The 19723-nt window shown below is 41.8% G+C and overlaps 1 protein-coding gene across 1 annotated transcript in view; it reads right to left on the reverse strand.

Moving 5' to 3' along the window:
* LOC138161642 (collagen alpha-5(VI) chain-like) overlaps positions 1-19723 on the reverse strand; it is an 89719-nt gene that overhangs the window by 50523 nt on the left and 19473 nt on the right. The window contains exons 10-21 of the mRNA XM_069088397.1: positions 18753-18898; positions 16842-16934; positions 14951-15004; positions 13756-13827; positions 13229-13255; positions 13044-13088; positions 11883-11936; positions 8579-8641; positions 7100-7165; positions 6095-6148; positions 2625-2660; positions 797-859 (exon numbers count right to left, since the gene is read on the reverse strand). Coding sequence (XP_068944498.1) covers positions 797-859; positions 2625-2660; positions 6095-6148; positions 7100-7165; positions 8579-8641; positions 11883-11936; positions 13044-13088; positions 13229-13255; positions 13756-13827; positions 14951-15004; positions 16842-16934; positions 18753-18898 — 773 coding nt within the window. The remainder of the gene's footprint in view (positions 1-796; positions 860-2624; positions 2661-6094; positions 6149-7099; positions 7166-8578; positions 8642-11882; positions 11937-13043; positions 13089-13228; positions 13256-13755; positions 13828-14950; positions 15005-16841; positions 16935-18752; positions 18899-19723) is intronic.

Below are 19723 nucleotides of genomic sequence, written 5' to 3' on the forward strand. Positions count from 1 at the left end.
CCAAATGCTTAAATTCCTAACTGAATTAATTTTGAGACCTTTGTCTTGTAGAAACCTGGCCCTGGAACCCTTGTCAGGAGAAACTGGTCAAATCTGATGACCCACTAAGCATCAGGTTGGGCTTCCTTTTCTACATCAAGTTTCCACGTGGGCTCATCAATACTACCATTGCTGGAAATGAAGTGTCAATCAGTTTCCCATCACTCTAACCACCATTCCCTTTGACATCCCTCTCCTGGCCCCCTTTTTCCCTTTCTGCATTATCTTTCTCTGTTTGAATGTTAACTCCTTGAAGGCAGAGACTATATGTATGCTTGTATTTTTAACCCCAGACCTAAGCACAACACCTGCCATATAGTGGATGATGAATAAGTGCTTTTTCATTCATTCATTCATTCATTCATTCATTCATAAAGGGACCTAAAATGCAGCAGAGGCAAATACAATGGTAGACCAAAGGAAAAATCAATTTCATCTCTCTTCCTTATACTCTCATTTTATATACTATTGGTAGGAGCATGGATCTAATCCAATTCCTTCATTTTACAGTTGAAGGAAACTGAGACCCAGAGACATTGGATAACTAATCTAGGATCATACAACTGTAAGTGGCAAGGTCAGGATTTGGACAGGATCTAGAATATTTTCCCCTATAGGGAAAGTAGGCTTCTGGGGATATCAAAAGAATGAACTGACATTTTTTATTTTGTCTTAAAACCAAAACATGCAGAAATACCATTAATCAACACGCATTTATTACTTTCTTCAGGAATGTACTCAAAATATTCAACAGTACCTCAGTTCCTCTTAATCCTTCAGGTCCATCCTCACCCTTTGGGCCAACATTTCCACCTGGGCCCTGTGGAATGACCATTCAATATTAAGATTTTCCTTAAGGCAAACATTCACACTGATGTAGTAGCCCTTTGTGGTTTCTAAACCATTTCTCTTACAACACTGTGAGGTAGTTAGCACTCCTCCATTTTACAGCTGAGGAAACTGAGGCCAAGAGCACTTGGGTGACTTGCCCAGAGTCAAATCAGCAAGTATCACAGCTGGGACTTGCCCTGACATGTAAGTTCTTTCTCCTGGATCACACTGTCTTTATCTCTCTACTTAACTTTTTTCAATGGTGTTTCAGAACATCCACCCAATTCAAAAATAGTTTGCTATGTTCATATTACTGATATACTGACACTGAGGAGCTAATCCAACTCATGGGTCTTAGACTGAAATTCGTCCTTTTCTTTTTTAGCACCAAAATATTCAGTGTCCTAGACTTTACTCCCCCCCGCCCCCCACCATCCTTCTGTTGATATATTTCTCCCCCTTATTTCCCATTCAAAATAGCCATTTAAAAAGTCCCGTTCTAGCATATTTACATGCAGTCAGATTCTGCCTATAAATCCAGTTGGCTTCACTCTAAATGAGCCCTGCCTGAGTACTCCCACCTGGGCATAAAGGAGACTGGCAGACTGCTAATAGTACATGGAATTGTAAAAAAAAAATAAGTGTTTGGGTCAGAGAAGCAGCCATTTTAGAGCCAGAAGGTTCTTAGGGATTAATCGTTCATTGGATCATGGCTTTAGAGTTGGATGAGACCTCAGGGACCATTCAAACCAGGAGATCTTGACCTTTTTTGTGTCATGTACCCCTTTGAGAATTTCCTCCTAGAGCAGACCCTCCCCTCTTCCTGACTTCCCTATTACTGTTGAGGCACCACGATTGTCTCAGTTCCCCAGAATGGCAGCCTCGGTGTCATCCTCACTCACCCCCTTCTCTCACCGCCCCCCCCATCTCATCAGCTCTCAAGTCCCATTGTTTCTGCCTTAGTAGCATGTCTCCCGTAGGTCCCTTCTCTCCTCTGACACTGGTACCACTCTAGTGCAAGCTCTCATAATCTCATCCTGGGATCACCCCACTAGCTTGCTGCTTGCCTCCCTACCTCACCTCTCTCACTATTCCAGTCCTCCCTTCACCAGACTGTCTAAGTGATCTTCCTAATGTCTCCCTCCGAGATACTCTGGCCTCCTTGCTGTGCCTCGCACAAGACAATCTCACGATTATGAATGCTTTCACTGCTTCTTTCCCCTTCCTAGAATTTTCCCTCTCCTCCTCTCTGCCTCCTGACCTCCCCCCTCCCCATTTTCTGCCCTGCTTAATCATATTCCCTCTGAGATTATTTTCAATGCATCCTGTATATAGCTTATTTATGGATTTAGAGGCCAACCCTCTCATTTTATAGAAGAGGAAACTGAGGCCCAGAAAAGGGAAGTTGCTTCCCTAAAATACAGAGGAAGATCTTGGGGCTCAAATCCAAGTTGTGTTTTCTGACTCCAGATCCATCACTTTTTTTTTTTTTTTACTACCCAAATGTCAGTCAGAACCTATTTACCTTCCTGACAAGAAAACTGAACCCTGGAGTAGTGAGGTGGCTTTCCTAAAGTCACATATATAATAGAGCTGAGATTTCAACCTGTGCCCTTTGGCTCTTAAAACAGTGAACCACATTGTCTCTTGACAAGATCCATGAATTTAGATCAGCTCATGCCCTACATCATCTGCATGCTGGAAGGCTCTTTCCCCATATGTGCAATAAAGGGGAAGTGATACACAACACGTACCTTTGGGCCATGGATCCCTCTTCGGCCTGGTGGTCCCTGAAATAGAAAAGATAATGAAAATGTCCCTTTAAAATGAATCCGAAATCTCTGGTGCTCCAAAACTTGCCTGATTGACACACCAATGAACACATGGTGAGAGATGTTTCCCTGAGGTGCTTTTTCTGTAAGAATTTCCACACCAGGCACTTAATTACATTCTAATATTTGGGGGATTGATTGCAAACCAATCTAAAAGTCATTACAGATCCAGACAGCATCTAACAACCACTGCCAATTATCTGGGATGCTGCTCTCTAGGAAACAAATGACCCTGGGGGCCAGATTCTCCCTTCCTGTCTCAGAAGAAACCCATGGGGATCTCTCAGCTCACTGGCCTCCTCAGGGGCATCAGCTCTAACTCAGGACTTGGGTTCCAAGGCTCTCCCCGATCCTGGTTCCCTGTTCCCCAGGGCCACGGGGGTTTTTTCTCAGCTTGCTGCTATACTTTGGAAATTGCTGATGGAGACTGGCAAATCATGCTTCAGCAAAAAGCCACCACCGTTTTCATCAGAGAGCAAAGGTTCAGACAATTCTTCATTCCAGGGAGTTTCTCCCCTATCTCTTGTCTTGGGAGCTGAGCTTAGCCTAAGCAGCTATGATGGCTCAGCATCGCCATCTAGTGGGCATTCTGATTTTTCCAATTTGACTTGTCAATCATAAAGTAACCAAATTGGAAAAGGAAAATCCAGATCCTCCTATCCCTGGAAATACTTCCAGTACAATTACTGAATTTCAGAGCCAAAAGGGTACATTGAACAGGATGAGAAATAGGTGAAGGATATGGGATCTGCAGGAATGGAGAGTATTCTGGCAAAGTACCTCTGGGAGAAGAGACAACATCTATGCCTTGTTAGTCATTTACACCTTAGTATAAATGAGCCTAGCTCATGCTGCCTTGAGTTCAGGCATTAACAAGGAAGGAAGAATGTGTGAAGAAAGGGGAGAGTAAAGGCACAACTCCATGATTCTGGACACACTCTCGGGACATCTGTGAAGAAAGCAAGAACAGGAAGATTTGAGTCTCTAAGGTCCAGGGTCCTCTCTAAATTGGGTAACCCCTACTCTGTCCAATGGGGCCATCAATTGTATCTAAACTGACACATCTATACTGCCATCCAAAGTGACACTGGGTCACTCAATGTGGTCATCACGCTAACAATGATGTTTTGGTTTATGTCAGTGACTTTTTACACTTATCCTCACCTAAAGGCCCCTCTGACTTACCTGCCTCACATGATTCACACATCAGAAACAGAGAAAATAATAGCAACGTCAATAATACATAGCATATGGCATCTTAAAGTTTGAAAACTACTCCATACACATTATCACACCAGAGCTCCACATCCAGGCTGTGTGGCATCATCCCCATTCTATAGACTAGAAGCCTGAGGCTTAAGTTAAGGTTAAGTGAATGGATGAATAAAAAAAGATTGATTAAATAATTACTATTTGCCAAGTACTTTGCTCCAGCTGGAGATACACATAGGAAGTAATAGCTAATAATAATATTAGGCTGGCATTTACACAGAGCTTATTAAGTGCCAGGCCCTGTGCTAAGTGCTTTCTAAATATATCTAATCTGATCCTCACAATAACCTGAAGAGGCAGGTGCTATTATTACCCCCATTCTACAGATGAGGAAAGTGTCTGAGGCTGGATTTGAACTCAGGTTTCCCTATCCATTGTGCCATCTAGCAAGCTAGATCCTACTCTAAAGAACTCATATTCTAATGGAGTAAGATAATACATTAAAAATGTTCATCTTCAGGTAATATGGAAAAGCCCAAAAGTTTTAAGGGTCTGATGATAGGGCAGGTGGTAAGTTCCAGAGGTCCTTAGATGACTTACCCAGAGTCATACTTCTTTCTAGTATGAGGAATGGATGGAACTTAACTCTTTATAATTTTTTATAATCTTTATAATTCCAAGTCTGGTGCTCTGTTACTTTAAAAAAGAAAAACACCAAGGTATCATAGGTAGGAGGAAGGAAGGCTAGAAAGCCTGGGGTTCAGTGAGATTAAGTGACTCACCCAACATCACACATCTAAGTACCTATTAGAGTCAGAATTTGAATCTGTTGATTTGAGTCTGTTGATTACACATCTAGAACTCTTTCCATGACACCACCATCAACCACCCTAAAGGAGGAAGCAGAGAGCTTTTCTCTTAGAATCTAAAAGATATAAGGTTAACAAGGAGGGAAGAGAATGAAACGAGGTGATCAGGACATAGATAATGAGAACAGAAGACAAGAGAGGCACCATGGGGATGCAGAAAAAGATACAGCTGTACTAACTCCTATCCCTTGATGCAGCCTCTGAAAATCCCTGCTTGAATGGACACAGTTAATGATTTTGATAAGTTCAAAATTGGCTCAAATGAAAACATTTTCTCTTAAGCCAAAAATATCCATAGGCATTGAAATCTTCCTTAAAGAAGGACTCTTCCCTTCCTCTTTTCTACCCTCCCCACTTCCCCTGACAATTTCTGTTTCCTCTCATTAAATTTACATTCTTCCCATACAACACAGGGCCAGGATTCAAAGATTTTTCACCAGAAGCAGGAGAGAAGCCTCACTAAGACAACAACATGCTCTTTCTCTTGAGTATTATGATTTGAGATAAACATGGTTGATAGGAACTTGACCAGATTTCTGCGCAATTTGTTGCTGTTCATTTCCCTCTGGAGGAGGGCGTCCAGCAGAGACGCTAAGAAAGGGCGCCAGAATTTGTCATTGATAACCAAGCCAAGCAGCTTCATTCCCTCCCTTGAACCAAGCACCAAGCCAAAGAGAGGAGCCTTGGCCTATGTGGGAAGTGCTTCATGATCTTTGCACTTTAGAAACACTTCCAACTATTCTAAATGGTCATCTCTAACTTCAGTAAGGACACAGTCACCAAACAATAAGGTCATCTGCCAGCCTTATTATTCTCTCTTAAGTCGCACATACACAGACACACACTCACACATACGCATGCACACACGCACACACATACACACACACACACACACACATCCTAATCTTCCTCCCCCAACCCCATCTTGTGCTAGGATTACAAAAGGCTATTCATCACTGTCACCAACTTGCTCTGATCCTTTCAAATCTTCCCTGATTTGTTTTTTTCCATCTGCCAAATAGGGGGTGGGGGTGGAGAAGGGGAGGTGGGTAAAGAGGAGTAGAAACTTTTACTCATTTAGCAGGAATTTTGTAAACTTAAAAAATTCAGAGTACATCTGGCCAGCACAGAAGGAACTTTTAGAAAACCTAAATTTATTCCAAATCTCTTCAGATTTACTCAGCAACATCTTTCCTAGATGCTAGAAACTATGTTTCCGGTCGTGGATTCCCCTAACCCTCCATTTTGGATTAAGCTACAACAGGTATGCCAAGACAGGGAAGCACAGAATGTGTCCATGACCCCTCTTACTCTATCTCCTCTTGAGCTGGGCTCGCCGTCTGTGCCTTTCTGCCCTCTTTGACCCTAGAAATGAAAGATGGTATTCAGAATAATATTCTCAGATGCTTCAGAATCAATCACTGTCCCCAAATTCAAAGCCCAGCATTCTATAGTTCTTCTGAGTGTTGCATCTACCATCCAAGTATCCATCAATATCACAAAATCATAGATTTAGGAAAGGAAGGAACTTCAGAAACTAACTAGGCCAACCCTCTCATTTATAGATCAAGAAGCTGGGGCCTAAAGAGATGGAATGATTTCTTCAAGGTCACACAGGGAGCAAGGCAGGCTTTGAACCCAGGTCCTCTGACTTCAGAACTCTCCCAGGAATCCTGAAAACATGCTCTCTGTGGCTTCTCCTAGACTATCCTGGCCAGAAACTTAGTAGTTTCTTCTCCAAGAGTCTATTCTGAATTTAAGGAAGTCAGAAACATTAATAATAATAGCTAACATTTGAGTAGCATTTTAAGCTTTGCAAAGTACTTTACGTATATTATTATAATACATATGTACAGAGAACCAAAAACATTAATAGATATAAACAAATATGTAAATAGAATACATATATACATGAAATATATTACATATTATTAAATAGCACTTTATGGTTAAGCACTTTAGGTATACAATTATCCCTTCCACATCATGACTTTCCTCATTGTGATTTTCATATATAGTGGGTCAACACAAGAAATTAAATGGGAATTTTGGGGGAGTTTTGCTGAAACTGTAGGTGACACAGGAAGGCCAGCAGAGGACACAAACCCTGTGACCAAATACTTAACCCAATTTTTACAATAAAGAATTGTAAATACCCCCTAAAAAAGAAAAAGAAAAAAGTTCAGATACATGTGTTGATACATGTATTCATTTCTATTAAATAGATGCATATTATATATTCATTTCTATTAAAGTCATTAGATAAATTTCAAGTCAAATGAATCACTGTAGGAAGGCTACAATCTGTAATATTACTTGTCTTCCTTGCTCTCCTTTGGATCCCTTAGATCCTCTGAAGAAATTGTCATTTCCAGGTTCTCCCTAAGGAAAGATAAGAGCAGAGAAAGAAATAGTAGGAATTCTTCAAGACTCTGCCCCAGATGCCAATATAGGGCAGGAAGCTTGTGCTTCCTCTCCGGTCCCTCCACCCCATGGATTGCTAGATTGGCCCATTTCCTTTTCTAGATCCTGTATTGCCTTTCCTTAGTGTCTCCACTTGCCATTCCTTAGGGACTTATGACCAACATGACCCTTTCCTGGGATTAGTAGGGTAACTGGTGGCAAAGGCAGCTGTCACCTCTCCTACTCAGTGTAAACTCAGCTCTACCCCTCGCTTGTCCCCACCTTCTCTTTCCTTCTCTCCATTGTGCCTTCTAGAATTCTCCTCTATTGTTGACAAAATCCCCTTCACTCTAGCCATCCCTTCCTATGCCTTCTCCCTTCTGGCGCTCCTTGAAAACAAGCTTCTTCTAAAGGCACCACATCCCTTGGCACTGTCTCTGTGGGTGGTCACTCCTCTTCTATACCACTAGGAGAAAGAGTTGGTGCCCTGGTCACTTTCTAACATCCTCACCCTGCAATCATCTTTCTGTTCCTTTAAAGATGGTGCCACCCTGTGTAATGGACCTCCAGCTCACTCTCCCTCCTTGATGACAAGTTCAGTAACTAATTCACTGTCTTCTCTATCCCAGCCCCTGTCCCCTTCAAATACCTTAGCCTTCTAGTTCCTCAACCTCCTCTGCTTCCTTGGCCCTTGTCTCCATCATATCCCCACCTAACACTGGTGTGGCCATACCTTAAATCATCCCTCTCTCTGTAAAACTAAAATGTCCCTGGGTACTAGAATTCCTAGTTGTAATTCTAAATAAAGTTTAAGATCAAGTATACTCATATTTTTCCTGATAAAAATAAACCCAACAGTCATTACTGAGTAATACATGGGAAGAAAAGTAGATGAACTTCTAAATTCTCAGGCTGAGAAAACACACTAAAGAAAAATGTATCCCTTAAGGGGAACAGATTCTTCCTACAAGCTTATAAGGCTTTCTCTGAAGCAAGGGAACACCCTCTGATAACAAATTCTCAAAGACCCATTTCCTCCCAGGACTGACTTAAGCCTATCCTCAGCCAGTCTTGATAGAGAAAGGAAAGGGGCCACATTCTGATTTCCCAGCATCTGTAGTATGACCAATGATGCTTTTATCACAGACAATGGCATCATTTCAATGTAATGGGTTTCCAGGTCTGTCTTCAGCATAACTATGTCTGACATGCTAATCTCCCTCCCATAACACATCTTGGAAAAGATACTATTTCCATTAAAGTCTCTAAGACTTAAATAGGCTTTTTCCAAAGTTCATTTATCAATATGGTAGCATGATCCATAGTGGGTATTGAAATGGAATGTGAGTCCCAACTGTACAATACAGAGTCAACTTAGCCCCTGAAACTTACAGGATCTCCTGGAAATCCCTTTCCACCATGGACACCAGGGGCACCTCTGGTACCCAGACTTCCCTGCAAACAAGAATGTTCTGAGTGAGAATATAAGTTACTTTTAGGACAATATATAACTTCATCTTATAGTAAGTTTTACCCTAAAGAACATTAAATACCAGCAAATCCTCTATGAAACGGAAAACTAGTTTTTCAAATCACCACTATCTCAATCAATTATTCTGTCATATCATGCCTACTATGTACCAGGCACTGTGCTGAGCATTAGAACCAGGTGCCCTGAGACTTTAACAGTCTCTGGTAAGTCTGTGGTAAGTTCTCAGGGTCAGTTTGCCTGTAGTTGAGAAATTTGACTTAATTTCTAGCATCACAATAGGGGGAAATTAAAAATGGAAAAGTTACAAAGTGAAAAAATGTTCATGAGGAAGGTAGTATTTGCTGAGGCAGATGTTTTTGCACCTTATTCTGACATGAGATTTGCATGTTCTTTTAACAAGTATTTTTAAAACCCTGTTAAATACAACTCATTGTAGGGAAGCTATAAAAATAAAGAAGATGCCATCCTTACCCTCAAACCAGCTAGTTACAGCATAGGAAGAAAAGGAAGCTTCATCTTGTATCTTGCCATTATCCTATAGGTCATCTATGGTTTGGTTCTTATGTGATTATGGTATTATCTAATTGGTAACTATGGTGAGCTTACTTCAATACATTTGTGATCTTACAGATGGTGGAGTTTACAATCAATCAATGTCTTCTCATGGTTCACAACTCTTATTCATATCTTCTTTCTTTAAATCTTCTGCGTGTGTTCTATCCAATATGCTGGGCAGTGGGTGGGGCTCCCTCCCAGTTTCTTGCCATTTCAGGAGTCTCAGTAGAGAATATGAGCTGTACATTATCATTTCCCACTCTTCCATATAGCTGCCTCACTTCCTTTTTAGGTTATATGTGTGTGTGTGTGTGTGTGTGTGTGTGTGTTTGTATCCCTGATATCCTTTATATTGATTTTAGTATATAATTCTTTATTGCTAATATTATGTAGTCAAACTATGACAGCAACGAATGTTTCCATTGTCTTCGTCCCTCAAATAAAGCTTTATTTAAGGAAAACATCATTTTAAAAAATTTGGTATTGATTCCACATTGTAGAATATCACAATCTCCACAAGGCTGTCCACCACTCATCAGGTTGCAGGCCATTCATCAGGAGATTTATTGGTTTTTAGAAGGGGAATTTTTGTTTAAAAAAAAAGATGCTTGGAATCATTGAAAGCACTACATAATTTAGCTGATGATCTAGCCCATCTCTTTCTCATTGTCAATGTGCAATGCCTGTCCAAAACACACATGTACCAATGATCTAACTCAACAGACTACCCTTAAAACAACATATAATCTAGACAATATGCACTCTGCATTCACTTAGACTTTTTTTGCCCAGGATAGATTGCTAGGTGGATCTCTTTAGGGGGAACTGATCTCATTGAACAGTTCATATCCTATTCCAGGGATTGATGTGATCAGCATGAAGCTATCTACAGAGAGGGGCATCTGGAGAACCTCACCATTTGTAGGGACTTATCCTTCTCTAGGCATCTTTGGTGAATATATGGCTCCCTGTTCTATGCCTTACTTGAAGTCAATATTTAAAGAAGAATTTACCAAGGTCTTTTCTACATTTGCACTTAGAATCATGGGAAGCATGTTGTCAGAAGAGAGACTTTAAGACTGCATGTTGCTCTACCAAGTCAAATGTTTGTTTATAATAAATAAATTACAATACAGGGGAACTCTATATCTTTTTATACTTCTCAAATGTGCGACTATGCAAATTTGGTTTGTTATAGGGAATCACCCATAAAACCTGCCTATTCCCTTTTCATATTTTTGTTAAGGGTATCCTTACTTTCTGCACAGACCATTCTCATAAAATCCTTATAGAAACCAGAAAGTAGAATAGGGTTAGATTGCTGCCAATATCTTCCATACCTCCTTTTAGGGGAGGTTAATAATATTTTCTATAATCTTTTCCATTCTTTTGGAATCTTCCTCTCTTTAAGAGATATTAAAAGGTGATCTCCAAGTATCTTTAAAATTCTGCCACTGCCCATACTGATTTCTCCTGTAAGTGTGTGGTCTGTTCTAGCCATTTTTCTCAATTTCACCTTAAGTGCCTTTGTCATGATGGAATGCAAATATAGCCCTTCTACTACCATGGATGATGAAATTAGATGATCAGAAATGCTGGCAGATCCATTCCATTTGTCCTTTTGTCTTCCCAACAATTTGTCCAATTGTCTTCCCAATTCCTATTGTCTTCCCAACAATTTCATCTATAGATATTTTCAGGATGATTGGATGTGTGTCTCAAGCCAAGCTTTATTCAAGTTTGTCTTTGTCCACTGACTTTTTTCTTTTTTTGTAAAGGGATATTGGTCGGGGCGGCTAGGTAGTGCAGTGAGTAAAGCACCAACCCTGGAGTCGGGAGGACCCAAGTTCAGTTCCAGCCTGAGACACTTAACACCCACACAAAAATACTAGCCGTGTAACCTTGGGCAAGTTACTTAACCCCAATTGCCGTCCAAAAGGCAAAACAAAAAAAAAAGGGATATTGGCGGTAATTTTCCAACTGGGAGGCATGAAAGGACTGCAGACATCCATCAAATACCACTGAGTTCTCTGGATACTTCTATTATAACTATTCTCATCCCACTCTGGAGCTTAGTGTCATACTTTAAAGCCATGGGAAGAAACACATTCATTGTTTTGTCATAGCGATAATCACCTTGCCGTAAACATTTAAGGATACCCATTCATTATAAATAAATATATGCATATCAGTAAATGATAAATAATATTTCTATAGCACCTTCAAGTTTCAAAGTGTTTTCTGTACATTATCTCATTTGAGCCTCACAACATTAAAACAAACAAACTCCCAATGAGGAAACTCCCTCTGCCAATGGAGATGGGTACCTGCCTAGCAACATAGAGTGCCTGGGGCACTAAGAGGTTAAACGTAAGCATGTGACTTGAGGCAGGACAAGAACCTGGGTCTTCCTGACCCCCAGGCTTGCTCTGGGTCCACTGCACCATATTGCCTCTCACTAGAGATGATAATATCCTCATTTTGCAGACAAGAAGGGTGAGGCTCAGATGTTATGTGACTTGCCCTTGGTCATACAGCGAGTAAGAGTAAGGGGTGGGATGTGAATCTGGGTCTTCCTGACTCTGAGTACCGTCTTCTATCCATGACACCACAGTGCCCTGACTTCTCGTGAGTGTTAGTAAACCTTACCCGGGATCCTGGGTCACCTTTCTCTCCCTTTTTCCCTGGAGTTCCATGGAAGCCCTGAAAACAGAAAAGAAAAAGAAATGCATTTTTTCTCTTTTTATATTGCCAAGTTAATGCTGAAGAGCTGGGCTCATTGCCTGGAGTCTCATCTTCATGGAGACTGATTACGCTCAACCCCTCTTCTGCTACCTCTCTCCCCTGACTGGAGGGCTGAAGGATGAAGGCCTCCCAAAACCTCTCTCTACAGAGGGCTCACAATTTTCCAGTTAACTTCATTTTCAATTAATTCCTCTTCTCCTTCTGCCTCCATGACCATCCCCATCCCCAATCTCTGACAGCACCCTCCTCCTTTCAGCTTCTTTTTATGCCTTATCTTCCCCTATTCAACTGTAAGCTCCTTGTTGTGAACTAGTCCAACCATTCTAGAAAATAACTTGGAACTATGCCCAAAGGGCTCTAAAACTGCATACCCTTAGACCCAGCAACACCACTACTAGGTCTGTATCCCAAAGAGATCAAAGGAAAAGGAAAAGGACCTATTTGCATAAAAAATATTTATAGCAGCTCTTTTAGTGGTGGCAAAGAATTGGAAATCAAGGGGATGCTCATCAATTGGGGAATGGCTGAACAAGTTGTGGTATCTGATTGTGATGGAATACTACTGAGCCATAAGAAATGACAAATGGGATGGTTTCAGAAAACTTGGAAGACTTATGTGAACTGATGCAAAGTGAAGTGAGCAGAACCAGAACATTGTACACGGTAACAGAAATACTGTACGATAATTAACTGAGTGACTCAGCTACTCTGATTAGGACAATAATCCAAGACAATTTCAAAGGAACCATGATGAAAAATGCTATCCACTTCCAGAGAGGAAACTGAGGAACTATGAATGTAGACTGGAGCATACCTGTTCAACTTTATTTTTCTCCTTTCTTTGTCTGTTTTCTTTTGCAACATGGCTAATATGGAAATATGTTTTACATGACTTCACATGCATAAGCAATATTAAGTTGCTCACTTTCTCAAAGGGGGAGGGATGGGAGAAAGGGAGAGCTTTCTTATTATTTGTATCTCCAACACTTAGTACAGTGTCTGGCACATAGCAGGCACTTAAAAATGTTTTTTGATTGTTGACTATTGGATGAAGGGGAAACCTACCTCTTCTCCATTTATCCCATCAATTCCATAATCTCCTTCTTCTCCCTGATAGAACAAAAAAGAAACAAGAACTAAGTGTCAGAAGTCATTCTTTAACAAAGTGTGGTTTGTGACCATGACTGATAGAACATTCTTGGGAACAAATACACAAAAGAATCAAATTTAGAAGGCAAATTTCACCATACCTTAAATCCATCCATTCCTCTGACTCCCTGAAAGAGAATAAACATTGGTCATTTATAAATACAGATGGAAAATAGAGAGGCAAAGGATTTTAGACCCACTCATTTTATAGATGTCAAAACTGAGACCTAAAATAGATGCTGCTGCTGAACTAAGATGTCTTAGGGTTTAGAGACTTTGTTACTCTGTACAGACCCTAAGAGGGGCATTGACTTAAATAAGAGTCAAGTGAGAGATGGACTGTGATGAAGACAGAGGAGGAAGGAAAGAGAGGGAGGGAGGAAAGGAGGAAAAGAGGGGAGGGGAAAGGAAGAGGGAGGGAGAGAGGGGAGATGGAGGGAGAGGGAGAGGAAAGAGGGGGGAAGAGAGAGAGAGAGGAGGAGAGAGGGATATGGGGAGGGAAAGAGAGGGAAAGGAGAGGGAGAAGGGGGGGGAAGAGAGGAGGAGAGGAAGAAAGGAAGGAAGAGAGGGAAGGAGAGGGGGAGGGAGGAAGAGAGAAATTTAAACACTATTTCCAGCAGATTCTCACCTGAAGGCCCTTATCACCCTGACATCCCTGAGCACCTCTTTCTCCTTCTGGCCCACTGCTTCCTCTTGTCCCCTGAGAAAAGGAACCAAAAATATTTAGTAAGTCCCATCCATTAAAATGAAGATAAGCCATCACTATAAACCTGACTTTTAGAAGAAGTAACAGGGCACTGGGGAGCCCCCAGAGGTAGCAAAAGCACAGGCAGACTCATCTACTTGTCAAGCTAGTGCAGAAGGTCTCCCTCACCCCATCCCTTTACCTCCCATCCCACACCCCCAGCCCCGCTCTGTAAATGAAATTCTACAGTGATGGGATGGGGCTAAACCTGTGATTTCAGCAGTTTAGGGAGCTCCTGGGCCAGTTTCCTTACTCTCTACCAGGGTAGGCCAAGACCTTCTCTACAACTTACAGGATGAGCATTGAGTGATTAAGTGACTAGCCCAGGGTCACACAGCCAGTGTGTGTGAGAGTCAGGATTTGAACCCGGGTCATATTGACTTCCTAGGCTAGCTCTCTATCCACCACCCCATGCTGCCTCTGAGATACCATCAAAGAATGCAAATGGATGCTTGGACACTTCCCATGAAACTTACATTGTAGCCCAAGACATGAAAGCCATTTCATCTTGTGCCCACCCTCCCAGGGCTCTGCATGGGCTATTGGGCAGAGCCCTCACCAGGAACGGTCATGTTGAGCCAAAGGAGTGACCATGCTTAATACAAGAAGCTGGTCCACATAGGGGTTCTCCATGGAGCAGAGATCACTAATTGAGAATGATTTAACAAGAGGGACCATGGAAAGGACTTTCACCTAGGCAGCTTTCAGAATATGGTCAGGGCCACCTCAGAGAATGTGGGGTTGGGGCTATTAACATTCTCCCTCACCCCCAACTCTGTCTGTCTTCCTCCCATGAAAATATATTTATATAGGTGGAATCAGATTAAGATGAACACCAAAGAAAACACAAATGGGTAGAATGTAACTTTTCATGTAGAGGTACCATGACTGTCAAAAACCTTGGGATACCATGAGGCTAGTGCCAGGGGAGGAAGCCTGGGCCAAGAAGGTGCTCCAGGCCACCCAGTGATTAGACAGAAGCCTCTGGCTTTGCCACAGGTGTTCCCCCAGAGCCCTGTGGGAAGGCCAAAGTCTTTCCTGAATAAAATGCAATCAATGAGGAGTCCCAATGACTCACGGGTTCTCCCTCTTCTCCTCTGTGCCCTTGGCTGCCCTTCTGACCCCAAGATCCCTGTGGAAGAGGAAAAGAGAATAGCAGGTTAAGTCAACACCATCGAGCTGAACCTATGAAATCGTCAAGAGTTTGAATCCAGTTCCTCCTTCTAGCTTCCTCTGTGTGCTAGGCCTGACACAGGGACTAGTCAGCAGGTCCCCCTTTTAGCAGATGAAATCTTGGAGCTCATTTACGCCTGTCATTCCATTGTAGGGCAGAGCAAGAAGGGAAGGGACCACAGGAAGTACAATTCAGGCCTAAAAGCAGCATAGAAATGCCACCTCTTACTCTAGGTCAGACAATATCATCTCAAAGCCAAGCTTGTTACTTATTACTTATGTTATATTAAGCAATCACTTAACTGCATTTTTTTTTCCTGAAAAATCAAGGACTAGATCATAGGGGTTAAGTGACTTGTCCAGGGTCACACAACTAATAAGTTCGTCTGAGGCCGAATTTGAGTTCAGGTCTTCCTGACTTCAGTGCTCTATTCACTGAGCTACCTAACTGCTGCTAGGATCTTAACCAGGGGTCTGCAGACAAATTTTATGGGGGTCTGTGAATTTGGATGGGGAAAAAATTTACATCCTTTTTTCCCCTAACCTCTAAATGAAATTTAGCATTTCCTTTATTTAAAAACATCATTCTGAGAAGAGGTCTATAAGCCTCCACAAACTGCCTAGAGCAGAGGCAGAGAACCTGAGGCATCAAGGCCACATGTGGTCCTCTAGGTCCTCAAGTGCTGCCCTTTGACTTCAGTCACTTGAGTACCTCGGGGCTGCAGGATCCCCACCTCTGGCCTAGGGGGTCAACGACACATAAAAAGGTAAGGCCCTTTTTGCTCTAAATGCTATGTTGGCCTGGTTCAGATTCCAAACCAGTCATTTTCATCATAGGAGCTTCAGCGGAAAAGGTCAGCATAAGAATGCAGCCAGGACACCTGATCAGCCTCTCTAAGAGCTCTATTGGTCAAGCTAGATGGGTGACCTATGTGGAGGGATTGTTTTTATTGCTTTTATTTCTTCTTGACTTGAGATCTAAGAGAATGAGAGCTCAGGTATTAAACAATGTGATTAGACATAAAAAGGAAGGGAGATGGCCTCTTCCTAACTGTCTATAACTTAGTACAAGACTGGCTGGGTTTCTCAGAAACCATCCTTTTCATCATTTCTCATTGTGCCATAATATTGCCTTGAATTGACATACCATAATCATTTCAGCCATTGCAAGATCTATGGGCACCCCCTTAGTTTCTGGGTCCTTGCCACTACCAGAAAAGTTGTTATAAATAAGGGTATTCTTTTTTCATTTCAAAGCAGGGAGGAGGGGAATTAGACAGAAGGTGGGAAGGAGAAAAAAAATTTAATTGAAAGAAACAAAATTTTTAGAAGTCTATGCCTAACTAGAGATGTCTCAGACAACTGCATAAGGCCCAGTGATTTGCTGATGGCCACAGAAGCAGTAAGTGGAAAACTCATTATTCAAACTGAGGCTTCCAGACTTGTCCGCAAAAAAACCCCAAAACATCCCCTGAGGAAGGGGGTCCCACTGAAGGGCCCTCTTGGTCTGCATGGGCTCGTGGGGGTTGCAGGCCCTCCACAGAGTCACCAAGACAATGGAGGTCTATGATGAGTCTTGGCCTCAGACAGAGTGCTCCAAGACTCCATTTCTACCCGAAAATCACTGGCTGTGGGACTGGAGAATCAGCCAGTCACCACAGTTACAGCAGAAGTCAGAAGTGCCCCCACGGGCCCCCAGTACACCATCCACATGGAAAGAAAGCAGCCGAGAAAAGCAACAAGAACTTGGTCACAGGCAGAGTAGATCAAGACAAAAATAAAAATTCTAGGAGCACCTTTGAGCCTCTTGGTCCTGGTGAACCTGGCGCCCCAGGAGCCCCTGAGCACTTGCAAAGGGCACAGCAGCAATGTCTTTCTGCGATATTGTCCTAGAGAGGAGAGAGAGTGAGTGAGAGCACCTTTCTTCCAGAAAGGGAAGAGAATAAGCATTTATACAGAACTTATTGCATGCCAATGCTATGAGCTTTACAAATGTTATCTCATTTGACCTTCAAAACCACCCGGGGAGGGGGAGGGGTGCTGTAATTTATCTCCTTTTTACTGTTGAGGAGGTAAGGTAGATGGAGGTTGTGATTTGTCCAAGGTCACACAGTAAGGGTCTGCAGTCACATTTGAATTCAGACCTTCCTAACTCTAGATCCAGTGATTTCTATCCACTGTACCACCTAATTGCCTCTTAAAAAAAAAAAAAAAGGCATTGTCCAGGCTAACATTTTCAAAGTCCCAAATGGAATCAAACCAGATGAGTCTTTAGTAAATGCCATGTACCAACATCCCCTAGTCGACTAGACCCAAGGGACAAAAAGATGAAATGAGACAGTCCTCGTCCCTTAGTTTACATGCTACTAAGGTACATGAATACAAGATGCATACAAAATAAATACATCCTGGCCCTGTCCTACCTTTCCGGGCTTTCGGTCCCTTACTCACTCTTAGAGACTCACTAATCCAGCGACTCCACCTCACTGCTGCTCCTTGAACAAGACCCTTCGTCACCGGAGTCTGGGTATTGGCACCTGCTGTTCCCCATGCCTGTCACATTCTACCCCTTCCTTGCTGCCTGGCTTGCCTTGCTTCCTTCGAGTCTCGGTTTCTATGAGAAGCCTTTCCCGATTCCTCTTACTGCTACTGCCTTCCCTCTGTTGATTATCTCCAATTTGCCCTGGGCATATTTTTTTCCCCTGCTTATTTGCATGTTGTTTTCCCCATTAGACTGTGAACTCCTTGAGGGAAGGGAGTGATTTTTGCCCTTCTCTCTATCCCCACTGCTTAGCAGACTCCCTGGCACACAGTAGGACTTAATAAATGCTTGTTGAAGATTGACTCACAATGATGGAGAAGTATTGGTGACTATTCCCAATCTTCACCAACCCTCCCAATGATTGTCCTATCTCTTGAAGTGGCTCTTTAACTCTGTGCACCATCCTTGGGCACCAAACATGACCCTTCACCATTGGGTCCTAGAACTCCCTCCATGCATGGAGAACTGGTCTAGTCAACTTATTACTGCTTCTGTGATTCCTTTCACACCCACAAGACTTAAGGAAATCTTTGTGCATAGAAAGCAAAAAAAAAAAGTATCTGTCTTTTCCACATCAGGGAAACTTTATCATCAGAAGAACCTCTTCTCCCCCACCCCAGCTGAACCCCGCAGATGAGAAGATGGGGAGTGGTAACACTGAAGATGGAAGGAGCTTGCTCTGGGGAAGAGGGAGAGGTACTAACTTGTCCCCATAGGGAAGGGGCAATGTTGGTGACTACAAGTCACTGTCTCTATCTTGTATGTACTTAGTTATTGTCTATGTTGCTTCGCCCTTTGAATGTAAACTCCTTGAGGGCAAGGTTTGTTTCTGCCTTTCTTTGTAACCCAGTGCTTAGCATGATTCCTGACACCAAAATGGCTCCCTGGGACCTTGGTCAAATGTGAAGAACCATTAGCAACACTTACTTTACTTTTGCTTTATTTTGCCATCCTATACACACTTGAGTAGCTTACTGTGGTGCTACCAAGAAAGAAAGGTTGAAGAGGAAAAGATATTCAGGTCTCCAAAGCTTCTCCACTCAATGTGGGACATCAGAGGGAAAACTGGGTACTCATTTAACCAAAGTCAATAAAAGGCAATCCCTTGCCACTTCTAACATAAATGTTTAGATCACCTTAACTTTGGACAACCAAAGTAACTCACCAGGTACTTTGTCAGTGTGCTGTTCAGGTCTCTCATTCCAATGCTCAAATGTGTCCTGTATTCAAATCTTTTTCCAAATTCAATGGATGAAAAGTCTTCATGATGAGAGGTGGTATTCAGGGCAACAACGAACAAACCCATCAACCCTTATGAACATAAATAAGAGAGACAAAACATGAGTGGGTCTAAATAAAAAAACCCAACCTAAATAGATGCTTTTCCCATAATAAGACCCTATGCAGTAGCAATTAATGCATGTCTACTAATCAATTAATCATTCAGTACAATAAGTATTTTTTTAGCTCTTACTATAAGCCAAGCACTGTGTTAGGCGGAATGTGGTGTAAGATGTTGCTCCAAGCCTAATTGTCTTCCACAATGCTTTCCATAGTTGTTCTTATCAAATAGTGAGTTCTTTTATAGGTAATTTATGTTTTCAGATTTGTCAAACACAAGGTTACTGAGCTCCATTATTTCTGATTCTCTCTTTTCTCATATGTCTTATTAGTCTACTTTTCTATTTTTTAACCATTTCTAAATAGTTGATGAGTACTACTTTATAATTTAGTTTGAAGTCTGAGAGTGCTATGCCCCCTTCATCATTCCTACCTTTTTTCATTTTTCCCTTCCATATTCTAATTCCTACCAATGAATTTTGTTGTTAATTTGTCTAGCTCTGTAAAATATCTCTGTTATGATTTGGTATAGTGTTAAGTCTGTAATTTAGCTAGTCAAGAAATATTTTTTGTGTTTGCTATGTGCCCGGCACTGTGCTAAGTGCTGGGTATACAAAGAGGGAAAAGAGTCCTTGCCATCACAAATAAGAGAGACAACAGGCAAATAAATATGTACAAACAAACTATATACAGGAGATACACACACACACATAGGATATAGATAGATAGATTAGATAGATTGATAGATTAGATAGATAGATAGATAGATAGATAGATAGATAGATAGATAGATAG

The sequence above is a fragment of the Petaurus breviceps genome, unplaced genomic scaffold (assembly GCF_028583685.1).
Source record: "Petaurus breviceps papuanus isolate PSGF00001 unplaced genomic scaffold, PetGlider_PUasm1.0 185, whole genome shotgun sequence".
NCBI lineage: Eukaryota > Metazoa > Chordata > Mammalia > Diprotodontia > Petauridae > Petaurus > Petaurus breviceps.